We start from the raw sequence: 14,405 nt of genomic DNA on the forward strand, positions 1-14,405 counted from the left end.
TGTACTGTGGTCATGTGATGATATGTCAACCATTGTTATTCGGCACTTTAGTTTGTGGTTGAAGAAACCCAATGACCCACAGGTATGCCTGTGTTTTAGAAATTTTTAAAGTTTTTAGTTTTATCGATCAATGTTGTTCATTGTTGTACTTAGTCAAATTGTGTATTGTTTTGATAATTTGTAATTCTATTTTATGTGTGGCACCTTGAGTGCTCTGTTAGCCACCCCGAGTCCCTTCAGGGAGATGGTGGCAAAGTACAAATAAAGTTTTTTATTATTATTAGTATTAGTATTAGTATTATTAGTAGTAGTAGTAGTATTAAACCCAAAAAACTATGTATATGTTTGATCCCCCCCCCCCCCACACACACACATTTTATTTGGTAATTTATAGAACTGCAGAAACCTGCCCTAAACATATATCAGTATTTGTGGATGGCTGGGAAAATGAAAGGGGTCATTTATACTAAAGCAGAATTTTGTGTAATTTTCATTTATCAGAGACCTTTAAGGTATTATTGATTTTTAACAAGTACTTTGCAGGTTTACACAAGAAATCGGGTGTAACCAATTTATTTTAGAATGCTTGAAGTGTATTTTTCGGTTCTCCATGAAGTTGTTTATAATATGCTCTAATACCTTCTTTTTTGTATTTTATTTTTCACTAAAGATTAAATAAAACAAAAAGATATATGGTAGGTCTCTTTATGTTGTAGAACCACATGCTAAATAGGTTTGGAGTCCCCTTAGATCAGGCTATTTCCCATTGATTGAAGACCTGATTTCTAAGACCTCCTGGACATACATGTATTGCTGGCTCTTTTCTTCCATTTGCCATAAAGCATTCCAGCCCATTCATTCAAAAGTAAGGAAGGCATGAAGCTGGGAGCTGAGTATGTTTGGCCTGGAGAAGAGAAGGTTAAGGAGGGGTAACCATGATTAAATATTTGAAAGAATGTAATATTGAAGATGGAGCTGTCAAGGACATGGAGCAATGGATACAAACTCAAGAAAAAAGTTTCTCCTGGAGTATTAAGAAGAACTTCCTGACTATAAGTGCTGTTTGACAGTCGAATATGCCGCTTTCTAGTGTGGTGGGCTTTTCATCTTTGATGGGTTTTAGACAGAGGCTGGTTGGCTATCTGTCAGGAGTGCTTTGATTGTATATTCTGCTTTTGCACTGGATAGTCTTTGTGGTCTCTTTCAACTCTATAATTATATTATTTTTGGAGGGTGAAAATCTTTTTCTTATTGTAACTGTTTCATTTTCACATTCAGTTTTTACTTAATTAATCTAACTAGCAAAGTGCTCCTTTGAAAGAAACATCATTGCAACTTATTATTTTAGATTTCCGGCTGTGAAGAAGAAATTTATGGCAGAATTAAAAGAGCTTCGACATAAAGAACAGAACCCTTATGTGGTTCAGAGCATTATCAGCCTAATAATGGGAATGAAATTCTTTCGTATAAAGATGTATCCAGTGGAGGATTTTGAAGCCTCTCTTCAGTTTATGCAGGTAATGAAATCCTGTATTTAATTTATTCTGCACTCTTTTATATATGAAGACAATATAACAGCTTTTCTCAACCTGGGGATCGGGAGCCCTGGGGGGGGGGGGGGTTGTGAGGTGGTTTCAAAGGGGTTGCCAAAGACCATCGGAAAACACAATATTTTCTGTTGGTCATGGGGGTTCCGTGTGGGAAGTTTGTATTGCTGGCTCTTTTCTTCCATTTGCCAATTCTATCGTTGGTAGGGTTCAGAATGCTCTTTGATTGTAGGTGAACTATAAATCCCAGCAACTACAACTCCCAAATGTCAAGGTCTATTTTCCCCAAACTCCACCAGTGTTTACATTTGGGCATATTGAGTACCGATGCCAAATTTGGTCCACATACATCATAGTTTGAGTCCACAGTGCTCTCTGGATGTAGGTGAACTATAACTCCAAAACCAAGGTGAATGCCCACCAAACCCTTCCAGTATTTTCTGTTTGTCATGGGAGTTCTGTGTGCCAAGATTGGTTCAATTCCATCTTTGGTGGAGTTCCAAATGATCTTTGATTGTAGGTGAACTATAAATCCCAGCAACTACAACTCCCAAATAACAGAATCAACCCCCCTCCCCCGCAACCCACCAGTATTTAAACATGAGCATGTTGGGTATTTGTTCCACATTTGGTCCCGTGAATGAAAATACATACCGCATATCAGATATTAACATTACTATTCATCACAGTAGCAAAATTACAGTTACGAAGTAGCAATGAAAATAATTTTATGGTTGGGGGTCACCACAATATGTATTAAAACTGTATTAATGGGTCACGGCATTAGGAAGATTGAGAAACACTGCAATAGGAGAGTAATAATTTCAGTACTATGTGATTTTACTTTTAAAGTGAAGACATGAATGAGAAGTGCTTGTAATGTCAGGATAATTAAGACAAGATGTTTAAAATAATGTTGCTGCCACACAAGGGATTCACTCTGAAATGGTTAAAAATTACGTATTTTTCCCCTTTTAACTGGACTTGGTGCATTCACCTAAGATTATGTTTACTTCAAATAGTGAGAATTACTATTGCATGATTACTTTGTTGGATAAAATTACTTAATAAAAGAAGTGAACCATTAAGAATTTAAACCAGGGTTGGGAATCATTCAGAAGTTGTTGGAATACAAATCCATAATCCATCATAATTAATTGTGAAGAATGCTGGAAACTGCGGTTGAGCAACCCCATCCCCAACATAAAGAAACAGCAAAATGCAGAGAGACTGTGCTCATATGCATCTTCCTTTTATGTTTTATCTTATTTCAGGAATGTGCACATTATTTCCTTGAAGTCAAAGACAAAGATATCAAGCATGCTTTAGCTGGATTGTTTGTTGAAATTCTTGTCCCAGTAGCTGCTGTAAGTCACTCTTGTTTACACAAATCTTTGAGCTGGATTTAGAAAACTATCTTAAGATCGAGCTTCATGCTGACTCGAGGTCTCTTTCCAGGCTGTGAAAAATGAAGTGAATGTCCCTTGTCTGAGGAACTTTGTTGAAAGTCTCTATGACACAACGCTTGAACTCTCTTCGCGGAAGAAGCATTCACTGGTTAGTAATGCTGAAGCTAAAACCTTTTGTCAGGAATATCTGTAGGCAAATTTCCAAAGGCTCCCAGAAATGGCTCCATGGTGAGGTGTACGATTTGGAGATTTAAAGTGAGAGTTCGCACCTTTAAATATGAACTCTTAAGTCTGTTTTTCTTTACACACTTTCTGGCTTTCATCTGTCGGATTTGTTCAAATTGGTGGTTTCTGACCTTATTTTACCTCCATCACTTGTTACATCTCCATTCTAAAAATTATTATGACAGTGAAGGCAATTTTTAAGACACTAAATTATGTTTTGTTTTTAGATTATTTCACAAACGTAAGAATATCTGATAACCTCCTTAAAACAGTGGCCTCTCATCTGCTAAGGAGAATTTAACTTCTTTTGGGAAAATAAACAGTGACATAGGCATTTATTTTTGGGAAACGGTAGTGGAGCTGACGCTATGACTCAGATTGACGAAACATGCCTTAAGCGTGTTGCCTTTCCAACTGGATCAGAATAATTTCACATCGAGGACTCTGTTAAATCATTCTGAAGCCACAGAGCTTTACAGAAAGGTATCTTGTTTACTTTACATAAAAATGGGCAAAAGTAGAGCGCCTACAATCATAAATGACTGAGTACAGTTGAGTAAAAGTGCTAATTCATACCTTTGTTTTAATTAATGTGACACTTTCTCCATATTTAGCTGAGTAATAGTTAAACATACACAAGGTGAAGTTTGCAAATGTGAATAAATTTAAGGACTAGTTTTGTGACATTTACACCATGTAATACTCCTGTAAGCAAATAATACTATCTTGTCTGAACAAGAATAAAGATTTTTTAAGTCATTGATTTCATTGGGAAGGATGTTGAAATCATTCCTCTCTCACTCAATTACTAAAGTCCTGCTAGCTCTGACTTGATTATATCCATTAATCATACGATACACTGAATGGTATTTTAGCTTTGGTGTTTTTGCCAAATTGAAGATCTTTTCCAAGATTACAGCTGTGATCAGTCAGATTTAAAGGTGAAGTGTAGGATGGGTCTAAAAATGTAAGCAAAAAATATAGAAAACAGTGAATACAAGTTGGTTTGTTTTGAGAAATGTTTTCTGCTTCCAAGATTTGGGTGTTGGAACTATTTGCAGTTAGTGGGAGGTGAGTAAAACGAATGAAAAACTCAAAACAAGAAAGGATGTTTTCAAGAAGCCCTGAAAGAACCCATAATAGTAGACATGAAGAAAAGATTATTGGGTACACTTTCTGTGCATTAACAATACCACCTAACACCAGTATGTGCTGACTGCAGGGGGTTATGTTGGCAAGAGTCTCTTGTACCAGCTGAACTGAACTTCTGCTAGGTGAACTGTCCTTATAACTTCTTTCTGCTGGCTGATCTCAACTCTTAGGGAGGAGCATGGAGCCAAGAAAAGATAGAGTGAGGGAGAAACCGAGTCACGGCACATCCAAACTTTCTCTATCTTATTGCAGACACCAAGTTAGGCCAGGACCAGTGTGGTCCTAGATATTTTCCTATATTCCTAAGCTGAGGAAGAATGGGGTTGGACAGGGAAGAAGGCATAGACTTGTTCTCTGCTGCCTCAGAGAAGCGGAGGACCAGGTCTAATAATTTTAGGTTCCACAAGACTGGATTTCAGTTGAATATTAGAAATAACTTATTGGCAATATGGTGGGTCCTCCTTCATTGGATGTCTTTAAAATGAACTGGGCATTTGTCTTTTGTCTTCCTTTCTAAATATCCGAATACAAGCCTCAGTTTCCTAGCAAAATCTTAATTACTTCCTCCCCAAATGCCATTGGCGAGCTTAGATGTTTGGATATATTCTATTTTTTTTTCTTTAAAGTAGCTGCAAGGGGATTTTTAAAAATGTAAAGATAAGAGTAGGCTTTTTTTGGGGGGGGGGGGAATTAGTTTCACACTGAGTGGTACCAGTGTGTGCTATTTTGTAAGCTGCCCCGGGTCCCTATGGTAGATGGTGGCAGGGTATAAATAATAATAATAATAATAATAATAATTATTATTATTATTATTATTATTATTATTATGTCATAGGTGGTGGTTCATGGGTGGGGAGTTCGGTGGAATGCCATATCTGTATTATGTGTATTTGATTTTGTTTTGTTCTCTTTCACAGTCTGTATGTCAGTTATACACTTAAATGTAGTATTTTATTTTTAAAAATGAAGTGGACAAGTACCTGTTGTGAATACTTTATTTTGAGATCCTGTACAGACCAAGGGGTTGACTTTGTGTCCTATAGGTCTCTTTTCATCTATGATTCAGTTATGCTTCAGCTGATGTAGTGTCAAACAGTTGGCTCAATGCACTCTAATGGGGAAATAATTCCTATTGGATTTAATGGAGATTACTTTTGTGTAGACATGCATTAAAGTATGTCAGCCCTCCTACCTTATTCTTGGTCCCCAAGCTTTAAGGCGTTTAATTCAGAGATACTGATGTGGCTACAAGTACTTCATAGTATTGGCACTAAGTATTGAAGTGTGTTACATCATGTCTTTCGCTGTGGTCATATGTATTTGTTACCTAATTGCACTGAAGAGTATTCTAGATATTGATGTAATAATTTGAAATAATGCAATATATATATACTTTGTACTGTACAATCCAGCTTTCCCAACTCTTGGTATTTTTTTATACAATCTTCTGAATTCATATCTAACAAATTTATAAAAAATGCTTTTCTTTTGAAATAGAATATGTTCTACAATATTGTTTACAAGATTGTTTGTGTTATATTATATGTTATTATATTTTAACAGTGTTTTAACTGGTAATTTTTTTTTTGTATGTTGGGCTTGGTCCCCATGTAAGCTGCCCCAAACCCCTTCTTGGAGATGGTGGCAGGGTATATTGTTGTTGTTGTTATTGTTATTATTATTATTATTAAACTTTATTTATACCCCACCACCATCTCCCCTCAGGGACGCAGGGCGGCTTACATGAGGCCAAGCCCAACGAATACAGTAAACAAATAAGATACATACAACAAATAATAATAAAATTAAAATCAAAATAGAAATTAAAATAAAAGTACAACCATAAAACAATAACAGAGAAAGCGTAAAGGGAGATTAACATAGTGGGATATAACACCGGGTATAAAGTAAAAATAAGATTAGGGATAAAGAGTTAATCAGAGTGGGCTGGGCCAAAGCGCGAGGACAAAAACAAGTGACATAAGACAAGATATTAAAATAAAGTTGTTATCATTATTATTATCATTATTATTATACATTTATTTTAAGGAATTCCATACAAAGGCATGGCACCTGAAATATTGCAAGAAAGGTGCAACACCAAGGAACCCTTATATTTATTTACCCTATTTATACTTCAACTTTCTCAATCCCGTACGGGACTCAAGGCAGCTTACATAAATAGGCAATGATTCAATGCCATGTTAATATGCATTCATAAAAAATAAACAAATATATTAAAAGAATCATGAAAACATATAACGGGACTTTACATCATAAATACATATCTGACCTGACATACATCTCTTAGAAAAGCATTTGAACAGTGCCTTCACTGAAATAAATTGATCTCAATTGTTCATAAAAGAAGCTGTTATAAGCATGAATGTATCTGATAATATCAAGGCTACTATCTAACCATTACACTGTCTTACAGATAACTTGACTCATCTAGAATAAAGGATTCTTGAAATCAGTGAATGAAACATACACTATATAATTGTTTGCTTATTATTATGACCCAAATCCAATAGACAACTGGTAGAGTAAACATGCTAACTTGTGCAGTTGCATTAGATTGTACAAGTGTGTGTGACAGCTGGACCTTACATCCCCCCCCATCCTTTTACCCCCCCCCCCATAACGCCCCCCCTTCTGTATCGATTGTATGTTGAATGTTAAATGTTTTGTCTGTTTTATACTTGAAAATTCAATAAAGATAATTTTTAAAAAAAGATTGTACAAGTGTGTAAGCAGATATTTAAGCAGTTAGAGAGCTGGCCACTTCGTTACTTGTGCCGCAAGAACTATAATGAACCATCCCTTGCTCTAACTCTGAATATATGCAAGCACTAGTACATGGAGCCCTTGCAATAGTTCAAGTATATTATTGGATACAGGCATGCCATTTTTCATAAGAATGTTTCATGGGGCTTTGTGCTGCTTCACAATATTGGCTCACACTACAGGCATTCTGGATAGTGCTAGATAGAAATATTTGATTGTTCTAATGAAAATGTAGTTCTGTGTTTATACAAAGTAGCCATAAAAATTCAGAACAGCCTCAGAGAAGTGTTCTTTTACAATTATAATGCTGAACAATGTGTTTACATTGGCTGATGTATATAAGAAAGAGATGGGCCTCTGGTATTCGCTGTGGATCTGGTGCTAAATTATTTTCCTCCTTTGTTGTCATTCAAATAATTCAGTGTTGTCTTTGTCTCCTATTTAGGCTCTGTATCCTCTGGTAACTTGCCTGCTTTGTGTCAGTCAGAAGCAGTTCTTTCTAAACAGATGGCATATTTTCCTTAACAACTGCCTGTCCAATCTCAAAGTTAGTATCTCTCTTCTTGTTTTCTTTTGTTAATAATTTGTTAGTACATTGTATATGCATCATGGACCTGTTACACATTCTCTTGACATTTTTGAAGGTTTTTATTTACCATTGTCTTAACACATATCTTTTTTCTCTTGCTAGCATTGAACCAAAGGGTGATAAAACAAATCTTTCCTGGGGAGCAGGGCAAAATCATGTAGTTGCAAAATCCTTCAGCTGCAGGGACAAAGTGCTATTTGTGCCACTACTATGACAACTAAAGTAGGCTCCTATATAAGAATTGGGGAGAAACTTATAATCTTACAACCACTTTCTATTGAAATCCATAGGTTTGCCAACTAATTGTGTTCAGGTTTGGTTATATAAAGTGTGACAAGGGAGATTTTATTTAGATCAGGTGAGAGCAAAAAAAAGATAAGTGTGATCTGGAACAGAGTATTTATTTATTTATTTATTATTTACATTATTTCTATCCCGCCCATATCAGCCTGAAGGCGACTCAGGGAGTATTCCTCTTCAATGTACCAGTTATATCTTCTTTCAGGATATTCCATTACTATTCCATCCCTACTCTTGTTCTCCACTCTTGTGTTTTTCCTTTTCGTCTTCCACCAAAATTTCTTCAGTGATTCCCTTGCTTCTACAAACCATGGGTTACTGATCCGCTGTATTGGTACTTCTCCCTTTTTTTTTGCAGAAACTTTAGTTTGCTTATATGGGTGTCATACCTAGAACCTGTGATCACTATTTGTATATGCAATCATAGAAAATAAGTTGTACAAAATATTAATTTGGTGAAGGTTTGATAGAGTTTTCCCTCTCTTATTTCACAAATGTTCATGGAAGCCTAAACGTTCTTTCTTTCTTTTAATAATAGAGGTATGGCTTGTTAATATTATATGGAGATACGATTGGTGAGAAAAACAATACAAGGGCCAGTTTAACTCCTACTTGGGAAACCTAGTCATTTGTTTGCATTCTATTATCCAAATGTACATATACACTTTAATACAGGTATCCTTTGAAAGCTTCAGCACTGCTTATACTGAATTATTTTGCTAGCCAAAATAGCATAAAAAATGCCTGAAGATGCCACCAAGCATGGTTGCTACCGTACTATCACTAATTTCAATGCAGGTAGCACAGGAGTGCTCCTAATGAATTGAAGAATGTAAACAAAGAGCTACACTGATCTTCCCCTTCACTGGGTGTTGGTCACCAATCTTCTCAAAATTCCCATGCACTAGTTAACATACACATACCGCCTCCTTTATTTTCAACTTCCTAGACACAACATAACCGTTGTATAATGTGGTCATTTCAGTGTTGGACCAGGACTCTGGGATTGTAAGGTTCAAATTCATGCCCAGCCATAATAATAATAATAATAATAATAATAATAATAATAATAATAATACTCAGGGAGGCTCACAAAAGCACTGCAAGGTGCCACTCACATAGAATACACAGTAAAAGGTAAAGGTTTCCCCTGACATTAAGTAGAGTCGTGTCCGACTCTGGGGCGTGGTGCTCATCTCCATTTCTAGGTCAAAGAGCCAGCGTACATAAGCATATAAAAACGATGACAATGCAAGTTTACATAATGGTTACACATAAATGTTACATAATAAGATTTAAAATTCCATAAAACACAAGAGTACCTGCAGAAAAAATAGCTGTCTTCAATCCAAAGGAGCGAGTGAAGCAAATCACACAAGTCCTTGAGTCTGGCCAATTAAAATTCTAATTAAGCTATGATTTCATATTCAACTGAAAACTTGGAGAGTGGGGGCTAGTCTAATATCTCTAGAGAGGGCATTCCAGAGCCAGAGGGCCACCACCGAGAAGGCCCTCTCCCTCATCTCCAGGTGGGAACGAGAGAAGGGCCTCCCCGGAAGATCTTTGAGCCCGCATCGGTTCATAGAAGGAGATGCGATCTTGAAGATAGGTTAGACCCGAAACCCATTGGGTGGCCTTGGACATGTTAACACATTCTCAGCACCAGACAAAGGTCTTTGCAAGCCTCATTTGAACAAATCTTGTTAAGAAAACTTCATGATAAGTTCACTTACGAGTCACCATAATTTGGAAATGCCTTGAATGCACATAACAACAGCGAACCATTCCCATGCACCATCTCATGTCCTTCTGAAAGAAACTACTTTCATGTGAAACCAGCAGCATCATTTGCCTGAATACAGAATTATACCAATCATGTCAAAACTGAATGAATGTGTGTCCAGTTTTAATAAAAAGATACATGTGATTCCAAATCCTCCTCTTATGTCCTGAACAGACAAACTCGGGTTCAGAAAACAAAAGCCCTAAAATCTAGAATGTTTTTAAAAAGAAAAAAGAGTTGAACACAGTGCAGCGTATGTTTTTCAGCCTGAGAGGTGTATAACTGCACATTATATTTATAGGTAAAGTAATTAAAATATTTCAGGGGCTTTCATCTCATTTCTCAATAAGCAGCACCAATTGCTCTTGTGTGAGTTTTCCCCTCACTTGTCCATTTATCACAGACTTGCACAACCTGTGGTCCTCCAGGTGTTTTGGACTTCGGCTCCCAGAATTCCCGACAAGAGAAAAAGCTGGTAGGGCTTTTGGGAGTTGGAGTCCCAGATGCTTGGAATGTCACAGGTTGTGCAATTTATCGCATCATCGCAGAAATACCTCTTCATGGTAAGTCTCTCACAAGAATGACCTTGTAGCTTCTGGCGGTTGTGAACTACAGCTGGTCATAAATCTATCAGGCCAAGATAAACAAATCCAAGGTAATGAGAGAAAGGAGCATTCCTCATCAGTGCCAATATACAAGCAAATACAAGCATAGTTAAAGTATGACAGTATGAATACCATCATCCAGTGTACCCAATACATATCCAGTAAAGGCATCTTACAAGAAAAATGGAGAATAAATATTACTCATGCTCCTAATATCTGCATACTTGCATTTTATCTCTTGGCATCCCTCTCTATGGTAGTCTTTCTTAACTGAAACTACTTTTTGGGTCAGATTTCAACAAAGGAGAGAGACTTGGGAAGACAGGGTGAAACCTATGCTTTCTTCCTCATGACACTTCTTGCATTTCTAAAAATGGGCCCTCTGTCTTCTACCTGCCTGAGGACACTTTCATGCTTATATGCATAGAGCTGTTGCTATCATGTCATGGTTGACAACACCTTGGTGTTGCCATCGTGAAGGACTTGGAACTGTTTACTCTCTTAAAGGTATCCCAATAGGATTTTGATTGCTCACATTTTAAAAATGATTGGCCTTAACACTTTTATTTCTGTTATGAATAAAATGCCCACATTTTTGATGTCCTAAATGCCCACCCAGCTGAAGAAATATGGCAGCTCAGTTTCTCTGAGAATCCACTTGGAGACTATATCTAACCAGCTATTTTAAAGTATTTCATTATGCGATACATAAAATGAAGATTTTAAAGTTTGTGAATTGTTGTGCTTGAAAAGATACAAATATGTGTGTATGGGTTTTATTTAGAACAAGGATCCCAAAATGGCTCGAGTTGCACTGGAATCTCTCTACAGACTACTATGGGTTTACATGATTAGAATTAAATGTGAAAGCAACACGACTACCCAGAGGTAAAGTTATTGCATCATTGGTACTGAAATTTTTCTTATTTATAATATAACTTTACTTGACTATAGTACCTTTCACCTAGAAAGGAGGCAGGTGTAAAATAATTTTTTAATAATTACTCCTTAGAAATATTTTGCTATAGGAACCAAGATCCCAAACAGTCTGATTTTAGGCTATGCACATCTGATCCCTATAAAACACAGCTGATGGAAGTGCCCTTATTTAGTTACATTTAGGGAAGTATCAACATTTGTTTTCCTGACCTAAAGAGACTTTCATGTGAGCAATGTTTGGAATGAACTGTAGCAGGATGATCTCTGTGCCTTTTACTCTGGGAATGGGGTGGGGATGACACTGTCTTTCATCACTGTTTTTCTTCTGGGATTTCTCCAAGCTTTTAAAAAATGTTTGAACAAGAGGACACCAGGATGCTCTGCTAGGAATAAACTTCTGTCAATGTTTTCTTTTTATTTCACAGTCGGCTTATTACAATCATCACAACCCTTTTCCCAAAAGGTTCCCGAGGCGTGGTCCCACGAGACATGCCTCTAAATATCTTTGTGAAAATTATACAGTTTATTGCACAGGTATGAAACATGTTTTCAGATGTTAAGAGGGTTTTTTTTTTCTTTTTTGTGGGTTGCATTTAGCATTTCCTCTGCTTTTAATATGTAAGATTGTACAGTGCAACTCACTTTGATGTATTGTTTCTTCTTTAAGAAACTGACAGATAATGGAAATTGCAAGTTGCAAAAGGTCTTCTATGCATGTTATTAGTCTTCTTCTATGCATGTTATTCGTATTTAAGACAAACAGCAGTAACTGTTTATTTCTGTGGAAAAACGAAAGTGGATGCATTGGAAGTGAGAAAGATATTTAGCAGAAGGAAGTAAACAAAGCCTTTGGTGAATATCTATTATTCATAAAGGGCATAACCATCCCTTGGTGCTTGAACACCATAAAATGAGTTGATGTTCCACAAAAATGTGATTTGCAACTCTTTAGTCTTGGCTGGAACAACATAGTTGATAGGTGATTCATTGTATTATAATAAGTAACGGTAAAAGTTTCCCCTGACATTAAATCTAGTCATGTCTGACTCTGGGAGGTGATGCTTATCTCAATTTCTAAACCAAAGAGTCAGCGTTGTCCATGGACGCCTCCAAGGTCATGTGGCCAGCATGACTGCATGGAGCGCCTGCCAAGGCGGTATCTGTTGATCTACTCACATATGTATGTTTTCGAACTTCTAGGTTGACAGAAGCTAGGCCTAACAGTGGGAGCTCAGACCATTCCCAGGATTCGAATTGCCGACCTTTCGGTCAGCAAGTTCAGTAGCTCAGTGGTTTAACCCGCTGCGCGACCAGGGGGCCTTTTATTCTAATAATCATAATCTTTATTTCTAGCCTGCTCTATCTCCCCAAGGGGAATCAGCACGTCTTATAACAATATAAAACACAGTGGCAAATATTCACTGCCAGTGAAATATATAACAAATCAAAAAACAGCTTAAATAAACATGACATAATACATTTAACATATTAAGTACATTTTAAAAACTCTTAAAACTCTATTTTTTTTACTGTAGGAGCGTTTGGATTTTGCAATGAAAGAAATTATTTTTGACTTTCTTTGTGTTGGAAAACCAGCAAAAGCATTTAGTCTCAACCCAGAGGTATGTATTATTCTTTTACATATAATTTATAGTGTTGTTTTGGTGTGAGGTGTTTAAGAGAGTCACTGATTTAGTTCCTCTCTACCATCTGTGCATTCCCTGATTTTTGTATGATGTCAAGGGAGCAACATGACAACTAAATAAATTGTAGCACTGTATATATCTACACATTATGTGAAATAATTGTTTGAATAAGGCATTCAAAGCATATGGTATTTTGATTAATATTTGCTGATTAAATTTTGATTAAATGTTTGAGGATGAAATGTTCGCTAGTGTTTAGTTAACTGTTCAAATATAATCATTCACTGAGCAGAAAATATGCTGTCTAGGCCTTCAATACTCCACACTTCCATAAGACTGTTACTACATTACCTAAAAACCCTCCCTTCAGTTCTGTTTAAAACTTCAGACCATTTATTGATCATGATCAGTGGAAATATTTGATGGCACAGTATTGATCTCCAGCATGGGCTCTATAATTCAAGTGTAGTTTAAATCAATAAATTATTGGCTGGTGCTAATGTTATAATATGGTCTTGAGATGAAAGTTGTTCAGAAAGCTGTGTTCTTGGGCATTCTTGTTAGATTATCTTGATGTTGACTGGTAAAAAAACAGAGAGAACTTCTCCACAATTTGGTTAGTAAATTTATTTGAAAGATTGTGATTGTTTGCAAAGTTATCTTGTGGTAGGTGTGTTGATTTTTGTTTGTTTGTTTTCCATCAAAAATACAGAGAATGAACATTGGTTTGAGAGCTTTTTTGGTCATTGCGGATAGCCTGCAGCAGAAAGATGGAGAACCTCCAATGCCTGTTACTGGAGCAGTGCTTCCTTCTGGAAACACATTACGGGTGAAAAAAACATACTTGAGCAAAACTCTAACAGAAGAGGAAGCTAAATTGATAGGCAAGTATCAGGCATTCCTTTTCTTCACCATTCATGGACATACCACAGTGTTATGGGGAAAATTGATAGCCTTAAAAACTAGTTAGCACTGATTGAGCATTTCCAAAGGATAGACTTGTGTTGGGCAATAAATATGAAACCAGGGCTCTGATTCAGTATCTGGTTGCTCTGGAACAATTTCTATTCTCTAGAACAGGCATGGGCAAACTTGGGCCCTCCAGGTTTTGGACTTCAACTCCCACAATTTCTAACAGCCTACTGGCTTTTAGGAATTGTGGGAGTTGAAGTCCAATACACCTGGAGGGCCCAAGTTTGCACATGCCTGCTCTAGAAGATATGCAGTTTGTTATACCATAGTAGTATTTATACATACAATTATCTTAGTTAAAACATGAATGTGATTTCATCTATCATGCAGGAATCACTTGTAGCACTGTAGATATAAACATGTATAAGATATCCCCATCTGTATGTGGCACTATTTGAGAAAAGGAGGTTAGGTAAGATTGTAGAAGGAAGACCTGTTAGTGGCCATTTGG

The 14,405-nt window shown here is 36.6% G+C and overlaps 1 protein-coding gene across 6 annotated transcripts in view; it reads left to right on the plus strand.

The window, feature by feature from the left end:
- Nucleotides 1-14,405, plus strand: part of FRY (FRY microtubule binding protein) — a 279,389-nt gene that overhangs the window by 154,056 nt on the left and 110,928 nt on the right. For all 6 annotated transcript variants that reach the window (XM_060770859.2, XM_060770853.2, XM_060770854.2 and 3 more), the window contains 8 exons: nucleotides 1,349-1,517; nucleotides 2,822-2,914; nucleotides 3,006-3,104; nucleotides 7,566-7,667; nucleotides 11,182-11,285; nucleotides 11,762-11,870; nucleotides 12,872-12,958; nucleotides 13,695-13,866. In XM_060770859.2, the coding sequence (XP_060626842.2) occupies nucleotides 1,349-1,517; nucleotides 2,822-2,914; nucleotides 3,006-3,104; nucleotides 7,566-7,667; nucleotides 11,182-11,285; nucleotides 11,762-11,870; nucleotides 12,872-12,958; nucleotides 13,695-13,866 (935 nt within the window). The remainder of the gene's footprint in view (nucleotides 1-1,348; nucleotides 1,518-2,821; nucleotides 2,915-3,005; nucleotides 3,105-7,565; nucleotides 7,668-11,181; nucleotides 11,286-11,761; nucleotides 11,871-12,871; nucleotides 12,959-13,694; nucleotides 13,867-14,405) is intronic.

Source organism: Anolis sagrei, chromosome 3 (assembly GCF_037176765.1).
Source record: "Anolis sagrei isolate rAnoSag1 chromosome 3, rAnoSag1.mat, whole genome shotgun sequence".
Classification (NCBI taxonomy): Eukaryota; Metazoa; Chordata; class Lepidosauria; order Squamata; family Dactyloidae; genus Anolis; species Anolis sagrei.